This window comes from Centruroides vittatus, unplaced genomic scaffold (assembly GCF_030686945.1).
Source record: "Centruroides vittatus isolate TY-2023 unplaced genomic scaffold, ASM3068694v2 scaffold_712, whole genome shotgun sequence".
Taxonomy (NCBI): domain Eukaryota; kingdom Metazoa; phylum Arthropoda; class Arachnida; order Scorpiones; family Buthidae; genus Centruroides; species Centruroides vittatus.
In genome coordinates, this window is record NW_027122715.1 from 2,183,528 (window position 1) to 2,203,771 (window position 20,244).

The 20,244-nt window shown below is 35.4% G+C and overlaps 1 protein-coding gene across 1 annotated transcript in view; it reads left to right on the plus strand.

The window, feature by feature from the left end:
- LOC136989634 (protein FAM177A1) overlaps positions 1 to 6,233 on the plus strand; it is a 31,320-nt gene extending 25,087 nt beyond the window's left edge. The window contains exons 5-6 of the mRNA XM_067287861.1: positions 3,811 to 3,986; positions 5,426 to 6,233. Coding sequence (XP_067143962.1) covers positions 3,811 to 3,986; positions 5,426 to 5,435 — 186 coding nt within the window. The 3' untranslated portion in view covers positions 5,436 to 6,233. The remainder of the gene's footprint in view (positions 1 to 3,810; positions 3,987 to 5,425) is intronic.
- The last annotated feature ends 14,011 nt before the right edge of the window (positions 6,234 to 20,244 follow it).

Here is a 20,244-nt window from a genome sequence, read left to right on the forward strand (position 1 = left end):
GTCTATCTGATTTAAAGAGGTTTGCAGTTGTCTTTCAATAAAACTCATGTTACTAGACTGACAGGAGATCTGAAAGTCATCCACGTACAGAGAGTGTTTCACACTGGAAGGAAGACACTTAGCTATGCTATTAATTTTGATTAGGAACAGAGTCACACTCAAAATACAACCTTGAGGAACACCTTCTTCTTGTGTGAAAAGCCTAGATAAAGTGTTGCCAATCCTAACTTGAAATCTTCGATTCTGCAAGAAGTTTTTAATAAAGATTGGCAAATTACCCCTCAATCTGAATTTGTGCAGATCATGGAGTATTCCCGTATCGCCAGCAGCGATCATAGGCCTTCTCTATATCGAAAAACACAGACACTAAGTGCTGTCGCCTAACAAACACTTCGCGTATGGATGTTTCAAGGTTTACTAGATTGTCTGTGGTACTTCTGTTCCTATGAAATCCACTCTGATGTGGTGAAAAGTAGTTCTTCTCCTCTAGGAGGAACATCAGGCGTCTGTTTACCATTCTCTCGAAAAGTTTGCAGAGACAACTAGTCAGAGAAATTGGTTTATAATTAGAGGGATTCTTGCGGTCTTTACCTGGCTTGGGAATGGGAATAATAATTGATAGCCTCCAAGAGTCAGGGTAAATATGTTCTGTCCACATTCTGTTTAACAGATTCAGAAGGTTACTAAGGGAATTGTCTGACAGATTTTTAATCATGCTGTAATGGATTTTATCCGGGCCTACAGCAGTATTCCCCGAGCGAGAGATTGCTGTACATAGTTCTATTCTGCTGAATGGCACATTATATTCCTCATTAGATGGAGAGTGGAAGTTTAAATATTTTTTTTCAGTTTGGACTTTATAAGCCTGAAAATTTGTTGTATACATAATATTGCTGGAAGAAAACGAAAATGTTTTACCCAACAAATCAGCAATACCTTTTATATCACTAATTATTGTGCCATTACTTTCCAACATGGACAGAGAATGAGAAGCATATTTCCCATTAATTATATGGATTTTATCCCAGACTGCTTTTGATGCTTTTCCTGTGATCCCACCGTGGTTTCAGATGTTTTGGATATCTGGTTGACATTTTCCCCATTGTTTTTTTGGCTGCCCGAATAATACTGGAAGTGACAACTTCGACTGCATCATCGATGTCAGCAGTATTGACCATTTCCTCAGTGATGTTAGCCAAAGAGGAAAATGCAGGCCAATCTGCCGTTTCAAATTTCCAGCGTGGTGGACGGGCTGTTTCACAGCTTTCTCTGCCTCAATATTTTAAAAATATTGGGAAGTGGTCACTGGAAAGTGGATTAGATCCAACCTCCCATGTAAACGCTGAAAACAGATTTGGGGTTGCTAAGGATAGATCAATGGCAGTGAATGTTCTTGTTGGGGCGTGGAAGTACGTCACTTCTCCAGTATTAAATAAATATAGTTGGTGATTACCTATGAATCTTTCAATGGCTCTGCCTCGACGATTGATATCGTGACTGCCCACATTGGATTGTGGCCATTGAAATCACCCAGTAAAAGGAATGGAGTTGGCAGCTGTTTGACCAAGTCATCCAATTCGTCCTCATTGACTCTGACATCTGGTGGCAAGTATATGGAACAAACTGTGACAGTAACGCCAATTGAAATGCTGACTGCCACAGCTTGCAGCACTGTTGTTATTTGTACTGGTAAGGAAGGGATGTGGTTTGAAACCAGTATAGCCACACCTCCACTGGTGCGGGTGTGGCTATCATCATCCTTATGATAGAGATGAAATCCTTTTAAAGAAATTTTTTCTCCAGGTTTTAGATGTGTTTCCTGGAGTGTCACGCAGAGTGATGAGGTAGATGATGTCAAGTGTTTAACGTCAGAAAAGTTGTTGCGGAAACCAGAACAGTTCCATTGGATTATTTTATAATCCATTATGTGCTTGAGGCAACATTCTTTGCATGGGTATCCCTCTTTAATTTAACAGGGGGTCTCTCTTTTGGAGGTGACATTGGTTTTGTAACCTCCACATTATTCTCTTCATCAGAGATATCAGAGAACTTGCTCACAGACTGAGCCTCTGATTTTTTAGATTTAGAGAGAGCTGCTTTCACTCTCTGTTTGTTTAATGGGTTCTTAGAACCCAGGTTTCTCGTTATTACCCCTGTTTTAGGTAGGGGTATTTTTTGTTTTGTATTCTCCTTTTCTGATGTTTCTTTTGATTGGATCAGTAGACATTTTGCATGGCGAGTGAGAGATTCTTTTGGAGAAACAGAAATATCTGTTTGAACTCCACATGTCTTTGTGGATTTCAAAACAGCTGCAAATGTCTTCTGTTTAAGTGGTGCACTTGAAGTGACCATGCGCCGAGCCTCTGGATATGGTAGGTTGTTAATGGTTTTCACTCGCTGGATCTCTTTCTCTCTCTGCCAAGCAGGGCATTTTCGGGAGTAGGCAGGATGAAACAAATGACCAAAGTTGCAGTTCACACAGCAGGGGGTACTTTTACATTCGGTACTCTCGTGACCTTCAGTTCCACACTGTGCACATAAGCTTTTGCCTCGACAAGAGATCTGGGAATGTCCGAATTGCTGGCATTTAAAGCAACGCAGCGAATTTGGAATATACGGACGAACTGCACAGCGCAGATATCCTGCTGTAACAGAGGATGGCAATGTTGGGTTGTTGAATGTGAGAATTAAATGTTTTGTGGGTATCAACTTGCTGTCTCGACGGATCGAAATGCGTCGGACAGAAGTGACACCTTGGTCCAAGAGGCCGATCTGAATGTCTGACTCATCTTCAAACATTAAGTCGAATTCAGATATCACACCACATGATGAGTTCAAACTTCCATGTGGTGTGACCGATATTCCCATGTCTCCAAGAGTCGTCATTGTCAAAAGCTTTGTTGTTTGTTGAGGAGAGGCTGTTTCTACTAGTAGGTCCCCTGACCTCAATTTTTGGATTTTTTTTAAATGCCCAATGGTTGATTCAAATAGCTTTTGAATCAAAAAAGGAGAACACTTAGCAAGAGGTTTTTCTCCAGTTGCATGCACTATTAAGTAAGCAGGCTGTCTGGAGGTCTTTTCTTTGGTCATTTGTTTCGTCTCTGCTTGTTTTGGGTGTTTGGAATCCATATTTAAGAAATTATATTCAGCTCCTAGTGATCCCACTCACCATGGGGCCCAACAATAGGATGCCGTCACATGGGAGATTCCCATAGACCGTCACAGCAGGGTTTCCCAGGAGCTATACCCTCACAATACAGTTGAGAAGAGCACATCTTGTCTGACGTGTCCGCCCGGTCTGCATCGATCGGTTGACTCCAAGCCGAGGTCAAGAATGACTCAACGACCAGCCGATTGACTCAAACGGAGCCTGATTTGAGCCTCCCGTTTATCCGAAGCAGGGGCCAAAGCAGTGTGTTGGGGACGATATGTTGCCCCTCAACTACCAGGATCCCCCTTTCCGGCATATGGGACACCACGCACGGCAAACACATGGGTGGGCGTTCAGATCCCAGGGATGGTAAAGAAGAGATACTAAACCATCTCTGGGAGGTCCCCTCACCACGGACAGGAACCCACATCGAGGGGTTGAATTATCAGACTTTAAACCATTTACAATACAATTTTTTTTTATATTTTGTAAAATTTGTTATGTGTATTTTTTGTACTAAATAATTAATTAAATGCTTGAAAATATATTAAACATGCTATTTTATTGAATTTAATTATTTTTGGTAAATTAGATAAATTTTGTTTTACAAATAAAATTATTAGTTTTGATTTCATTTCTGAAATTTTTATTAAAAACAGGAAGATCAAGAACAAAAAGAAAATTTAGAAGAGTCAGCTGGCTGGAAATCTAGTTCTAATATTGAATTGAAAACAGTTCATATTCAAGAACCTACTAAAAATATGACAGCAATTAGTGGGACTCCATTTACTGCCAATCAAGTCATTTCACCGTCAGATTCCCAGCACTGGGAACGGTACTAAGTATACTGATAAAAAAAAATAATGCTTTGCATGATCAGCCCCCTTTTTTTAAGATTCAAATGTGGTGTCATTTGAAATATTCTATAGTTTAGTTATCTGATTTAAAAGACTTTATATTGTAAATAGTTTATGTTCTGCATGCATAAAATAAACGCATTTTGTGCATTTTGGCTTTGATGTGCTTATTACCAGTTCAAAATAATTTAATTTTATGAATGCTGAAGTGCCTTGTATTGTATGTTATTTATTGTGTATAGTTATTTAAGGTTAATGTAGTTCAGTTTTTTAAATATAAAAATTCATGTGAAAATTTAAAATAATTTTATATGTGATTTATTAAATAACTTTTAATTTCATTGTTAAATCTTTCATATTTGATTCATAAAGAAAATTTATAAGTATATCAGAAATATATAGATGAATTTATAAATTTTAACATTTTAAAATATGCATTTTTTAAACAAATTTATAATTATAATTTAAATATAAGATATTTATAGTCTTTCCGATATAGAAGTAATGTGTGTATTTATAATACTGAAAATTTTTTATAAAATTATTTTCTTTTTGAATTACGAAAAAATTTTTAAATTATGAAAACATCTAACAAATATAAACTGGTCAACAAAATTGAGGGATAATGCATTATAAGTAGTGGATAAGAATATCACTAGAACTGAATTATTTCATTTTATCAATGCTGCATGGATAAGCTATGGTTATAACAGTTCACAGGGATTACACAACCTATTAGAGATTGTTTTATTGTTTTTTATTATCGATAATCTTTTGCTTTGCAGGTGTGCAGTACATAAATTTAAATTAAATTTTTAATAAATACAGGAAGCCTACTGGTGTTCCGATTAAGACTATCAAATAGTAAACCCAAGTTTATCTTATAACCGAGTCTCTTTTAATCAGGAGACAAAGTTCAGTTGGCAAAGGAAATTTTTATTTGAAATGCATTTTGGGATTAAAATATTTCTTCTTCAGGCTAGAAAATATATCTTACATTAGCAATCTTTAATTGACGAAGTACGAAATAAGTTACAATAAAAATTAAAGTATCAACAAGAACACTCCAGTTTTTACATACATGCCTCTTGTTAATATCATGATATGCTCCTTAAACTATTTTTTATAGAGAATTTCTTGTGTTTTTTTTTGTTGTATTTCATATCACAGTTTCATACTTATTATTTTTTGGGGAAAATTTATGGATCATACATCTGCTTTTGTTACATATTGAATTATCCCATAACTTTGTTGAGCATTTTAGTTTATTCATATCTTACTGATTATTTTATTCATAAAGTTTAATTAACATAGGCATTAAATATAAAAACTTATTTAAACTAATAAATGTCTCATTACGTTTCTAAACATTACTTATTAAATATTTTGATTATTATTTAAATTCTTAATATTACAGCAGTCTTTGAACTGGAGAATTTAAAAAATTAAAAGAAAAATGCTATACTGCATCCTAATTGTTGTAACATCTATAAAGACCACAAGGTACAAGTTTGAAAATAAAACTTAATTTCATTGTTGTTAACAGTTTAACTTATTAAATTTGGAAATTCAAATGAAAACTGTTCTGTGTGGTTGCTATTAAAACTATCTTGTGTGATTGCTTAGCCACTATATTTGAAAACATAAGCAATTTTTCATTCTGGTGTGTATGCAAGAGTTGTGATAAATTCTATTTTTAAATGCAACATATCTAAAATTGTCATAAAGCACAAATATATTGAATAACGATGAGTAATTTCTTAATCACAATGATATTTAATATAAAACAATAATAAAAATTGCCTTCGAATTTTTTATTCTTTAGTGTGATGTAAAACTTATAAGGCAGCAGATTTATTAAATAAAAATATAAACTTTTTCTTTAATGTTTGTATTTCTGTGACAATCAACAATCTAAGATCAAGTATGTCATTCCAATATAATTCTTCTTTTAAAAACTATTTTTTTATTATTATTCCAATATTAATTCTCTTGGTGTTCATAACTGAAATTTTAAAAATTTAATTATTATTAATTGACATGTACAGTTATTTATTAGTATTATATAAATTGTTCTAGTTAAAAAAGATTTGTAAGTTAAGAAAATTTTAAGATTTGTTTGAATATATTCTTATAAATAATTTTAACTTCTGTTTTAATAATATTTTAATGTATACAATTTTATGAACTGTCTAGTGTGTATTAAAATATTCTATTGTGATGATTGATTGTGTCTGTTTTAATTCATAAGTTTTGCTATATACATAACATAATTCAACAAAACTTTATTTGGTGTCTGGTTTATCTAAGGGGATGCTTTCGGTGCTAAATCACCACATTAATGCCAAAGCAATCAGAATTACTACTACAAAATAAGTATAATTGCACACATCACATGACTTCAATTAGATAACTAAAGAAATTCTAAGGTAATTGAATAACATTCTCAAATACAATTGGTACAGCACTGCACGTCATAATCAACAGGCCCATGTTAAGCACTTTTAAAGCCTTCAATTTATTTATTAAAAGCATTAAGCAGATACAAATATAGAAAAATATTAATAATAAGCAGTGAGATAGATAAAACGGCAGCCAAGGCATTGCATGCATGTGGGCTTAAGCCTTGGGCTTCCCAAGTATCAAGGGCCTACAGAAATTATTGTTATAAATTTTTAATACTTTTCACTAACAATGAGCACTTATAGTAAAAAGTAGTTAATGTTAATAATAATTTATAGTATTATTTGTTTTATTGTAATCAATGTAAAGATTCTTAATCTAAAAAAATGGAGCCCCATTGGACTTCAATAAGCCCTAGGCCCCGAATAACCTAGATCCACCTCTGTGTGCAATGTTTACTAGTGAATGATTAGTGTTTAAATTGAGAGCTTAGTTAGAATGACTATAATATAGGCGGCTCTAGCAAATTCTGGGATGGTTGATAAAAAGGGTCTGATGTTCTTTCCCGGAAAATTTTCGAATGATACTGTATTAATGTACTGGTACGTTGTACCACAGCCTACAATAAGAACAGCCTAGTCAAATGGGGGAAATCCCATTGAGGAGTTGTGTCCAAGAGAAAATATTTTCTCCCGCTAGATGGAGCCACACAACGGACCATAACAACACACACTGATTAAGTTATCCTAGCTACATGCTGTCATATGTTCGTAAAATAAAACAGTAATTCAAACAGGATATAGCAAATTATTGATTTTTTTAATTAAGATTTTGCCCGGATTTCTGCAGAACAATAGACATGTTAGCAATAATTATCTAGACGGTTTAATGCAATAATAATTAATAGGGGGTTTTTTTTAACTCTTTCCGCCCTGTGGGCACTAAGAGGGCCTCTTTTAGTAGGCCCATTATGGGTTCGGCCAGGCCCACAATGGGGCGACCGGGTGGTGAGGGACGGGGCCCGACATATCCAAACGGACCACCCCCGAAAAATTCCTGGGGATTTTTCGACCCGTTCGGATTCGATCCCGGGTCCCCCAGAGCGGTAGGCTGCCACTTTGACCGCTCGGCCATAATTAATAGGGTAGATGTACTGTACCTATTCTGGCCACATTAAGACAATTTTCAACTTTAAAAAATATTTTTATATTTTTACATTTTTTAAAGCAACGAAACAGTAAAAATAATGCAAAAACATGTTCTCTTTTACTTTATTACATTAATTTTTATTAATTTTAACATTTTATAAACAAAAATTTAAATTTTTAAAAAATAGTACAAAAATCACCAGTTTTCACCATGCCTGTACCAGTTGTGGCCACCCCATGTTTATAGAGGTGACACTTTTATTATTTTTCGTGAAAAAGGTTTATTATTTGAAGTTTGTGGTCTACGATTCTCCCGAATATATGTGTCGTTCACAGTTCTCTTTTTCAATCCTGGTTTATAATCTGATTCCAGAAAGTGCGTACTGCAGACAACTGACCAGTCACTTGGCTTCCAAAGTTTTGAACTGTTTTCATCTGTAAATTTTAAAAATAGATAGTATAACTAATAGATTTACTGTATAAGCTACCTATAAATAATTTGTATGCATAAATAGATAAATTGTACAAAAGTTTAGGCTAGATTGCAGTTGCATTTTAATCTCATTGCAGTTAGGGGTCGTGCAAAAACCGTACTTGTCCTCATTAAGGGAGAGTATATGTATTTAATTTTATTTGTATTTAAAAAGCTGAAATTAAGCGCTTTTCAAATACACCCATGTGATTTTTAGCAATGTCTTTCTACCGTTTTTGAAATATCAGAGAAATTCAATAAAAGGAAGCGTTGCTATGCAAAAAGTTTTAACATCATGTTGATCGAGTTACGAAGTTAGAGGAATATTAATTTTTTCAGATTTTTAAAAAAATATTTAATATTAAAAAATGTTAACTAAAGATCGCGCCGGATATGAGACCAATTCGACTCACGTAGGGTTAATTATGGAGTATTAAATATATCTTACCTTTTCTGCTGACAGCTTTTATCCATTTTCAACGTAAATTCTCTTCCACGGAATATTCGTAAAAACTTGTTCCACCTTTTTTTCGATTTGTTTGATGTACAAAATGGCATAGAGCAATGAACCATTTTAAAGGAAACCTTTTAAAAATTCACCAGTATCTTGATATAAAGTATTTTCGAAATTTTAATTTTTTAAATCTCTCATAAGCACATCTTTGCAACAGGATTAGCATTGATTACTTGATCGAATAGTCTGGTCATCAGCGCTCCTGGTGAGGACTATGTGCAAACCGCCTCAAGAATCGACACACGTGTTCAGAGCAAATGACTAGGCTGTTCTTATTGTAGGCTGTGGTCGTACTTGTGCCAGTCCTTGTACTCGGACGGCCGGATAACCGCGAGATCAAGGTGGCAGCCTACCACTCTGGGGGCCCAGGATCGAATCCGGACGGGTCGAAAAATCCCCAGAAAATTTTCAGGAGATGGTCCGTTTGGATATGAATGTGTGAAAAGAACGACGCGAAAGAAAAACACGTACACGTGTTGATCAATTAAAATAAATTTAATTTCGCATTGGAAATAAATGGTACAAATTCTTTATAGATTCCCTCTGTTCCTCGGTGTTCGTATCTTAACCGTAATCTGCGTAGTACAGTTCCGTTACAAATGCCGCCCGACAATACTACTTAACTAACGCGCGCGAAATTTAATCGGACTTAAACTAATAGAAAGGGATAGAAGAAAAAAGGGAAGTAAGAAGGATTATAGGATAGATGGGTACCCAATTTCTTGGCTGTTGTTGGACGCAGATCCTTGTCTCGACTTATAATACTCGTATGCTCTCTCTTAAATGACGGTTTCTTAGCGTTTTCTTCAAGTGATCGGATTCTCTTCTCGATCTATTCCTTTTGGCCCTATTCCACAGAGCTCGCCAATTTCTCAATCTCGAGGTTCGCAGCCACACGTCTTTCTTCGTTCGTGTCCAGCCAAAGAATGTCCAGTGGAAGTTCCTTTTCCCTCCAGGCTCGTCGCCGTCTATTGTTTTCCCCTACCTCCTGGTGGGCTACAAGTAAGTCCGAGTTCTCGGAAGTTCGAGACAATGAGACAAAGAAAATTGGAAAAGATAGATTTATAGAAATAGAATATAAATTAAACTAAAAACTATACATAAATAAAGGCGTACAGCCACAAAACTATACATAAATAAAAGCGTACAGCCACAACGGATCTCATCCCTCACCACCCGGCTGCCCCATTGTGAGCCTTATGGCCGAATCCATAATGGGATCGGTTAAAGAGGTCCTCTTAGTGCCCACAGGGCAGAAAGAGTTTTAAAAAAGTCTTAGGTACCCACAATTATTTTGGCCACCAATATTTGTAACCTTAGCCTCGTCCGCCATCATTGTTTTTCCTGGGCTACGCTCCTTACGACGAGCGGACAATCGCACATGCTCCTCGACCTGGCCAACCTTTACATGATGGTATATATGGCTCAGGACCCCTACTATGGAACGTCACATTTGACTCTTTTTCTCAGAGAAGATTTTGGCCAAACCAGGTGCTATGTTTACGCCGACGACGTTTTTATGCTTTTGGGAGGTAGGTCCAGGGCTGACCTCGAGAGCAAGGCTAGCAACTTGTTACAAATTATCCACAATTGGGGTAACAAGCACAAGTTGCGCTTCAACCCTCAGAAGACAAGGGCAATCGTGTTCAATCGACCCGGTCAACCCAACTTGTATTTATGTCCACCTCATTTCAAAATGCAAGATAAAACGATTAAAGTGGAGAAAACCTTGAAGTATTTGGGCGTGATTCTCGATTTCCGCTTTTCTTGGGACGCTCACGTAGACTACATCGCAAGCCGAACAGGCCTCGTACTGCAATCTTTCGCCCAGGTGGCCAAGAGAGACTGGGGCCTCTCTGCAGGTGCGATGTCGACAATCTACGATGGGCTATACCTACCAGTTATTACCTATGTGTGTGGTACCTGGGGATGGGCCACACGCAAAGTCCATATCAACAGGAAGCTTGTATCATCCCAAAGACGCGCTCTCATTCTAATAACAAAAGCATTTCGCACCACTAGCAACCGCTGCCTTCAGGTGGTGGCGAGGAAACCACCTGTGGACCTTGTCATTAAACAGCGAGAGCGTTATTATCACCTTAAATGGGGTGGAACTATACAGACCTCTGTGCGTACAGTTAACCACAATGATATAGAGTGGCCCTTTCCCTACAAGGATCTGCCGTCACCTGAAACTACTAACTTCTGCATTATCAACACTTTAAGTACTGAGATAAATGTTTATACTGATGGTTCTCGAATTAATGACTCGACTGGGTGCAGCTATGTAATTTACGTTGAAAACACCGAGACCTATCATCAAATCCACAAACTCAGTAATGATTGCACAGTGCTTCAAGCTGAACTGTTCTCAATAAACATGGCTATCTATCACATAAACAGCAATTACAACAATTCTTTCTCTCTATTCATACTGACTCCCTCTCAGCCTACAACACAATTATGAACAATAAACTCCATTCTCTTGCTCAACGTATTCATAATTCCATACGGAATTCTACAAACAAATTCAACATCTCTTGGGTAAGAGCCCACCAGGGGATGGTGGACAATGAGAGGGCAGACCACCTAGCGAAAGAGGCTGCCATGAATGTATCACTTCCTATCTGATATAGTAAGATCAGTCAGTGCACACTTCGCGGGATGCTGTGGGAAGATACATTACAACTGTGGCAGGATACTTGGGATCAACAAAACCACCATCTTATGTACCAATTCATCCCAGACCTGAAGAATTTTGTCAGTAACAAGTGGCACACCCCTGACTACTGCATGACACAAATCTTGACGAATCATGGCAAATTCGCGAGCTACCTCTCGAGATTTACTGGCAGGACTTGCAACATGTGCCCAACTTGCTTCACGGAAGATGGTTCCACCCATTACCTCTTCTACTGTATGATACTCGATCGTGAAAGACTACAACTACAACTCCTGCTCGAGGAACAGGGGATTGCTTGGCCATGTGCCCCATCTGATATTTGGCTTACTAAAGAAATCTACCAGGCTTTCAAAAACCTAGCAAGACAAATAAATTATGTCACGCATAGCAATATCTTCAATTAATATCAGCACCACTCTGCTTGGCATTGGGTTGTATTGTGACTGTTTACTACAACCACGTTTTGGGAATCATTTATAGAGGCATACTTCCAGGTTACATCTCACCACTAATCTTATTGTGAGGGCTGGCTTTTGGACAACCATCGACATACTTTGCAACACGCGACAAACCAGCCGTGTATTTCAACAACTGTTGAAAATCCTCCACGCGTAAAATATGTCGCGTAGTGACCTCCCTATGCTTCGGGACGCTTGTTGACATCCTGTTCTCTTCACGCGCAAAGTTGTCGCGAGTTGAAACTTTCTTACCATGTAAGTTCGCATGGAGTCCACTCTTGTATATCCCTACTCCTTTTCTTTATAATATATTGTTCGTTTTTACTATTCATGTATAGTTTTCCCGGTAATACTTGTTGCGGGGCCGGGAAAATGTACAATTTTGTACGAAATAAAATAAAAATGACTGGAAAAAAATGACTGGTATATATGGCTTCCTGTATATTATATGAATAAAAATTAGTAAATACGTGGCTATCACAAGCCGCCACAATAATTATAATTAAATATAGCTTTGTAAAGAAACGTACATAAAAATAACATTAAATATTCTCTACTTTTTAAATTTGGCGCTTCCATTGGGAATATGCATATACGAATTTGTATTCGAATATACAACAGCAATCTTATCAATGTTTTCATATGTATAGAAATTTATAATAAAATATTAATTTTTTAAGTAATTTAAAGTACGTTAAAATATAAAAATAACCACACGATATGTATTTATATTTTAAAAAATACAAGGGAAGCCTTATCATCCTTAGTAATATAAGTATAGTACATCTAAGAAGTGTTATGGTGCAGTTCGGAAGTATATTTTGAGGCACTCTTGTTGGAAACCACTGATTTAACTTATTTCAGTGCTTATGCTATCTTTTTTTGTTGTAACCACAAGCAAAACAAAACAATGATGATGATTTGATGGTGGATATTTAAAATGCTAGAAATTTCTGTGAAAATGTAGACTGGTATGAAGACAGTTTGCTCACAGTATCGGATGATCACCGTGAGAAAATATAATCAATCTATTGACTGAGATATATAATTGTTCTTGTATTTAGAATGTGATGGAATAAGTCTACCAGAGGAAGAGTGGTTAAAAACACTGAACACTGTTCGATGATCGCGGGTTGGCGGCTGACCAACGGGCAGGGTGGTGAAGTTTTTTAAACTTTTCTTGACGTATCTAACAACCAAATAGGATCTAGTTTCTCATGGAAAATCTTCTCAAAGGGCACATTCCTCTGGGAAGATTGCCAGTGTTGCGCTGTCTTCTTCCATCAATCTGACTCAGATAGAAGAATAAAAATTCAGAGTCGGATTTTTGTTCGTAAGTACTATTATCTCTCGTATATCACGATAGTTACTTTCCGAAAGTGTGCCGTGTTAGGCGAATCCGTGCTACACGAAATAAAGGACTAATACAAAACATGAGGTTAGGTTCTGAAAGTTTGCAAAAGTATACTATTCTTTTTCATTACTAAGGGAAATGCGTTTATTAAAGCAGTCGATAATTTATTTTCAATCAATAATTAATTAACAAGCACAATTAAAAGTACTGTATTACGCGTTAATATTAATTTTAGTTAAACCAGTGCGTTTTATTTTTACAAAGTACCGTCGTCTTCTCAGCTTTTTTGTTGCTCTTGATCAGAAATATCGGCAACGTCCTCATTTTTTAAATTTTTACCATAAAAATATATTATTAATCGAAAATTTGTTCTAACGGATGCGTTGTTGAATCTAGGACCGAGCAATTTATTTTGCACAATTTCTATTCAAATACCAAATTATATACACAATAGTCGAAAGCAGGTATGAAAAGCTTCGATAAAAAGATCTCCATTAACTCTATACGAACTTTCAGTTTTCACCGAAATCGAATTATTTCTCTCTGAATGCCGATAATCTATTTATATAGATAACTAACATCCAATTTAATTCTACTGTTAACAGAAAAACTACGATGTAAAGGGACAAGACATTGGAACGTTGTCACAATAGATAACTGCTTGTTACTTCTGTTATTCCTACGTGTATTAGCTTATTTTCATACATTCTTATAATTGTATATATAACAGAAACCCGCAACTTTTCGCTTGCCCTTCGTTATTTCGAAACGAATGGCAACCTAGAACACACTACGGGGTAATGGCTGCGTCAGAGTTCCACGGAGTCACAACAGTACTTTTGTTTTTGAGGGAAGTTGCTGTCGTTTACGAGGACAGATGTTAATTTTGATATAGATTTAACAACAAATATCCTTGTTGCTTCTCTCCTCGGGTGAGCCAAATTGTCCCCGATGATTAGACGATTGAAATAAAATAACTAGGGCCAACTAGGATAAAATAACGCGAGAAAACTCAGTTGAGGGAGATTCGAATAGTAAGTTTAAGAAAATGGTTTAATCGTTATGTACTGTATATTATACTGGATTTTGTTATTAGTATTAATAAATTTAAGAACTTGAGTATGTTTTGGTGTCGTAGACACTTAAGGTCTGACTCCGTCGTCTTACCTACTTTTACGACATAAACGTTTCCTCCCATAAATCGGAAAATTTATGATAAAATAAGATCGCGTCATAGCCCGTGTTAAATTTTACTAGGTAGTGTCAGGAAATCTTGACAAAATCCCAACAAAATTGCGATTTTTGGCATTTTAACGCTGATCCAACAACGTATGACAGAGTCAACTAAAGCCCAGAAATTCACGATAACTGCATTCGATGCAATAATTAAATGAGTTTTAATGTTATCGATATTAATGGCTATCAAAGAGCTCACACACAAGGAAAAGCATAAAATATTTTATTGATTATGAATGAATTTTAATAGAAGTCTATATGAATTACATAGCTTTTAAAAATTGCTTAAATTTCTCAGAATCTAAGCAAATAAAATTCCCTAAATCTAGGTCAATTTTCTAGACTTGTGAACACTGGTATTGCCTAAAACAGTAATGGACAGTAAGATTTATAATTTATTGTCATTTCGTATTGCATGCCTTCTAATTTTCATCAACTATCTAATGTTAATTGATTTAAACAGTGCTGGGAAGGAGATAGATAGATAGATATCCAATGTTAATTGATATTGGGTGTACTATAACTAAAAATAAAAAGTTAGGAACTAATTAGTTGAGAGATTTTATGATTTCAATTTCTACAAGGATATTTTCTACATAAATTATGAATGCATTATCATTAATGAATAATTAGTCACTATTAATAATTAATGATTAATGATTTAACTTTTCATGCGAATATAAATGTTTGTTATGGACCGTTTTTCCGGCTTTCTCCTATATAAATAGCAAAAATGATTGAAAATCTCGTAAAATATTTGAGTATTTGCGGTAACTAGTACACACGCTGTTAAAACCCGACTTCGCCCTGAGGCGTTCTTGTAAACGTCTCGCGAACGTACACAACAGCTGTTCTCAAGGTCAAAAAGTTGTGATTTCAGAATCTGTATTTTTCAATGGCGGCAGACGAATTTACTGCGTTGGCAAACTTTCCGAGCATTTCTACGTTCTACAAATGCCTATTTTGAATAAAGGTCATAATAAATTGAAAATAAATTTCACGTTTGTTTAAATGTTCCACAAACAAAAATCGATCTGAAAAGAAGAATGCGGATATGCATACTGAAAACATAAGTTAAATGTAAGTTATTTAAACACAATTCTTGTCTGTAATTGTTAATAACCATTATTATCCGGATGTAATTTTCAATTTGCACTGATATATTCACAATATCCACTGTTTGCTTGTCCGTCGTTTGTAGGTTAATCTTGAGAACGAAACGAATACACGAATATCGAAACCGAATACAAAAAGCATATTTTTAATTTAAAATATGAATCAAAATTGTAGGTCAGAATTGAGACGTTGTCACAATTTGTACATTGGAATTGTGTCAAATTTCACCCTCAATTTTTTCCTAAACAAATCTCCACGTTTTGAGCCTTCTAGAACCAAAAATGGCAAAAAAAACGGCGGAAAAAATTCCGTGGATATGTGTACATACACATTACGGAGTAATGATTAAGAAACTAAGTTTGGCATGGTGACTTGTGTACACGGGGCATTAATGCTGTTAAATTTTAATGGTTAAAAGTCAGGGGATGGGGAAATAGAAGGGAGTCATGTATCATATCTCGAGAGGGTAGGACTTAATGAAGATGCTTGTTTGTTATTAGCATTTACAAATTTTAAATGAAACTCAGCACTACCCACAAAATTAATCTTTTTACCATATCATAATAATGAAAGAAGTTTTAGAACAAAGGTAAGAATTGATTATTTATGTAGTGTGATGAATCGCTTAATTTAGCGCCTCCTGATGACATAACGTGAGTGTTCAAGCCGTCGCTGCATTTCAGTCAGAACGAAGTTTTCATAATTATAGAATTATGATAATGTTGTCATACACCATTTTCACATACCATTATTCTAACTTGCTAACTCGGCACAACGATCAAGGATTCAGAACACTTCATAGTTCCCATTACCAAACTAATTAGATCTCTTATTTAGCAGTTTGCTTTACTGAAGACGGCTCTGGACACCCTAAGGGAGCCTGTGTTTCATAATAGATTGGTCTTCCGATTTCAAAATTTTTCATATTATATAAGTAGATTACATAATATGTGTCCTTGTGTCTATTTATTTACTAAAAAGTTTTCATATTTTAGAAAATTCTGTTTATTTCTTATGTTTAGCGAAGGTATTTTATCGATTTCTTATTGCTGCGCACTTGAATATTGTCAGACAAACCATTTGTGTTACGAAACTCTACTTGAGCGAATAAATACAGCGCAGAATATAACAGAGCGGTTTCGGATTAATTGCAAACCAGAATCTTATTGGTAAGTTACAAATTTAAGTATTTTATGTTTATAAAGAATTTATCAGTCACGAAACTGACATTTTAAGTTTAAAATAGTTCATTGTTGGTTGCTTCGTATCTGGTAAAATTCGTTGACATTTTTAATGCTTACTCCATTCTGTTTAACCTAATTTTGTCATAACGGTCGAGCTTCTTTTGCGTTACCCTTTGAACTATAAAATTTCGAACATCGTTATGATTTATCACAATTTGGTAAATTGTTAACGTGCAACACGAGAACAAACAACTTAATTTGGAAATGTCGTGTTTCATTAGCGTGATCACAGCCAACATTTACGTGAAGTGATAACACCTACAAAGCCTTCCTATAGATTATGCTATACGATCAAAATCGAAATGACTGAAAAATATGGTGTACACGAGAAAGACACTAATAAAATTAAATTTTATATTTAAAATTGAATTAATTAAATTTTATTTAATAAAAATATGATTAAAATTGCAGTTCGGTATTGTGATGATATCTCAACACCGGATTGCAATTGGTTATTTTCTTATTTATTTTTACTAATTTACGTTGTCTCTTGTCTATTTCTCTGTCCATATAAATTCTTGTAAATCAATTTCCGCTCACTTCTCAACTTACTATCGATATGAAACTTTGCATACGTACTGTATGTAATCTCTATGAAAATATATTTGTTAAAGGTTGAAAAAATTTTAGCAGTTAGCAAAAACCTAGCGAAAAATTCAAATTTGTCAATAAACTCTAATATCAGATGACGCTTTTTTAGTCTTGAGATGTAGATAAAGCCTTGTAACTAAATTTCATCCACTTTCCAATTAAATTCTAAACCAAGAATAATTTCTATAATTCAGATTTTCATATATAAAACTGAAAGTGAGAAGTTAAAATATATAAAATAATATTTAAAGAAACACCCTTTTATTCACATAAATGCACTAAAAATACAATCGAACCTCGTTTAACGAGCATCTGGCACAACGAGTATTTCGCATAACGAGCAAAACAAATTGTAAAATTTTGCCTCGCTGAACGAGCGATATTTCGCATAACGAGTGATGAGGAGAGGAAAGTCACAAATTGTGGCATGCTCCATCAGTCTGTGTTTAGCTCTCCTTCCGCTAGCATCTTAGTGTCACTTGCGATCACATATTTTTCCAAATTTGCGTTCACACAAATTACTTATAAACATCAACAACCATAGCCCGTTATATAATAAACACGCCAAACGTGTTTATTATATAACGTTATATAATAACGTTATATAATAAACACGTTTGGCGTGTATATATAACGTTATATAATATGTTAATGGTTATATAATATATATAACTATATATATATATATATATATATATATATATGGCCATAAATATGATAAATTCTTGGCTCATTAAATTTAATGACTGATTCCAAATTAAATTTTAGAAATGTCTGAATTAAAAATTACCTATTTATAATTAAATTTAATACGAGATAGAAACATAACTGCCTACCTCTAGTCCATGGATGTCCAACCGTTTTGTTTCACTGGGCCACATTGAAAGAGGTCGTGGAGTTATGGGCCACAAGTATATTATATACACCTGTGGCTCAATCTTTAAATATACTTGTATATTTAAGGATTAACATATCTAGATTATAGTAATAAGTATTAAAACTTTATCACGAAGAAGAATATTTAAAAAAAAATTACTTCTACAGGCACTTAATTTACTTAGAAATAGATAAATTCATTTATTACAAAGGAGACAAACAAAAATTAAGTTGAAAAAAACAAATATTTGTTTTATTTGGCTCTCTATTTAATAAAAAACGACGAAACACCATTTTAAAGCGCATTTTTGTTCAACTGATATATCTGTAAATAATGTGTAGCCCAAAAAGTAGCCAATGCGCCAAATGATATTTTTTACGCCAAACTGAAATGAGGAGTAGCCAAATTTGGCGCAAAGTAGCCAAATCTTGTAATGCTGGAAAAAATACTAAATAAAGCTGGAGTTGGGACTCGCAGGATTATAGACCCAAATGCGGAGGAAAGAGAGAAAGAGGAAAAAAAGATAAAGAAGTGAGGAAGGTTGGAAAATTAATATTTGTCAATATTTGCATAACAGAAGATCTATTTAACCTTTCTCACTACTTTTTTATCCTTTCCTCACTACTTTTTTTGACCTTTCTCCCTTTTCCCTTAAGTTGGGGATTATAATCCTTTGAGTCACAACTCCAACTTTATTTAGTATTCCTTCTCTCATTCACACATTTCCAAATATTTGAAAATATTTTTTTTCCACTCAAAAATAAAATATGTATAAAGGTTTACGGCTTTGTAAAACTTCTTTGTTGAATTTATGCCTTTGAAATAAATATATGATAAATAAATTTAAAAACTTGTCGATTTTGTTTACACGTTTATTGGGCCGCATTGGAACTTTCCTTGGGCCGCATGCGGCCCGCTGGCCGCGGGTTGGACACCCCTGGTCAAGTCAAATTAATTAATTTCTAATATTTAATTATAGCATTTACATAACCCAAGAATTTGGCATATCGTTTGGAGTGGGACGCGATCCCAAGCTTTAGTTGTGTGCGTATCTTAGGTTAACTTTGCGATTTTGGAGCGTTTATTTGCGAGCCGTTTTTCGTTGCGATACCTGTAGTTTATACGTAATAACTCTTTGGGTGCTTGCTACCTTCACGCGGTGCATCCTGCTAGTAACTCCTTGTGAGTGAAGCCAAAAGCAAGCTTTTTAACAGCCTTTTTCAAGGCTCCATTATGGCCAAAAGGCCGAAACCAGAAGATAGTACGAGTGAGGAGTTTTCCTCGGGAGAGGAGGAGCAAGAAATGGACTTAGGTCCCCAGGGGGACAGATTTAAAGTGGCGTAAATGTACAAACGGCAGTTAGGAAAGTACCTAACGAAGAATGGAGGCTCTCGCTTAGGCACGCGTGAGCACCACGACTACATAATGGAAGTGGTCGAGAACATCATTGAAGTCTTTCGTCAAGCTGACAAGGATGACTTACAAACGCAACTCGAAGAAATGAGTGCAAAACTAGAAAGTGTGTTGCAGCCGGCAAGTAAATCGCTGTATGCTCAAGTTGTAGCCAGCAAGAAACCACCTCCAACCAAGGAGGTTTTGTTTGTCGAACCCCAAGCCCAGAGGGATGACCCTGAAGACACTAAAGAGTTATTAAAGAAGAAAGTAAATCCCAAAGGTATTGGAGTAGGAATTCAAGCCGTCAGAAAGTTGAAAAAAGGCGGAGTGGCAATTGAAGTAGCTACCAAAGAAGAAAAGAATAAGCTACATAAGGAAATAGAAGAAGCAGGATTAAAAACATCAGAGCCTGTGAAACGAAAACCAAGAATAATTATATATGGAGTCCCAAAGGACTATACAAAGGAAGAGGTAGTGGAAAGCTTATTCCACCAGAATGAGCCTATAGCTGAAGTACATAAAGACATAGATGAGTACCGTAGAGAGGTCACCGCCAAGTTTCCACTTGGAGGGAGAGATAAACCCAACACTAACTGGGTACTGGAGTTACCTCCAGCAAAGATTGTTAAACCGTGGAACCATCCAATTTAAATGGGTTTCCTCAAAATAGATAAAGGCGTGTCTGAATATGCGTACGCCGACGACACCGTACTTCTGTTCGGTGCGAACTCCAAAAGAGAAATAG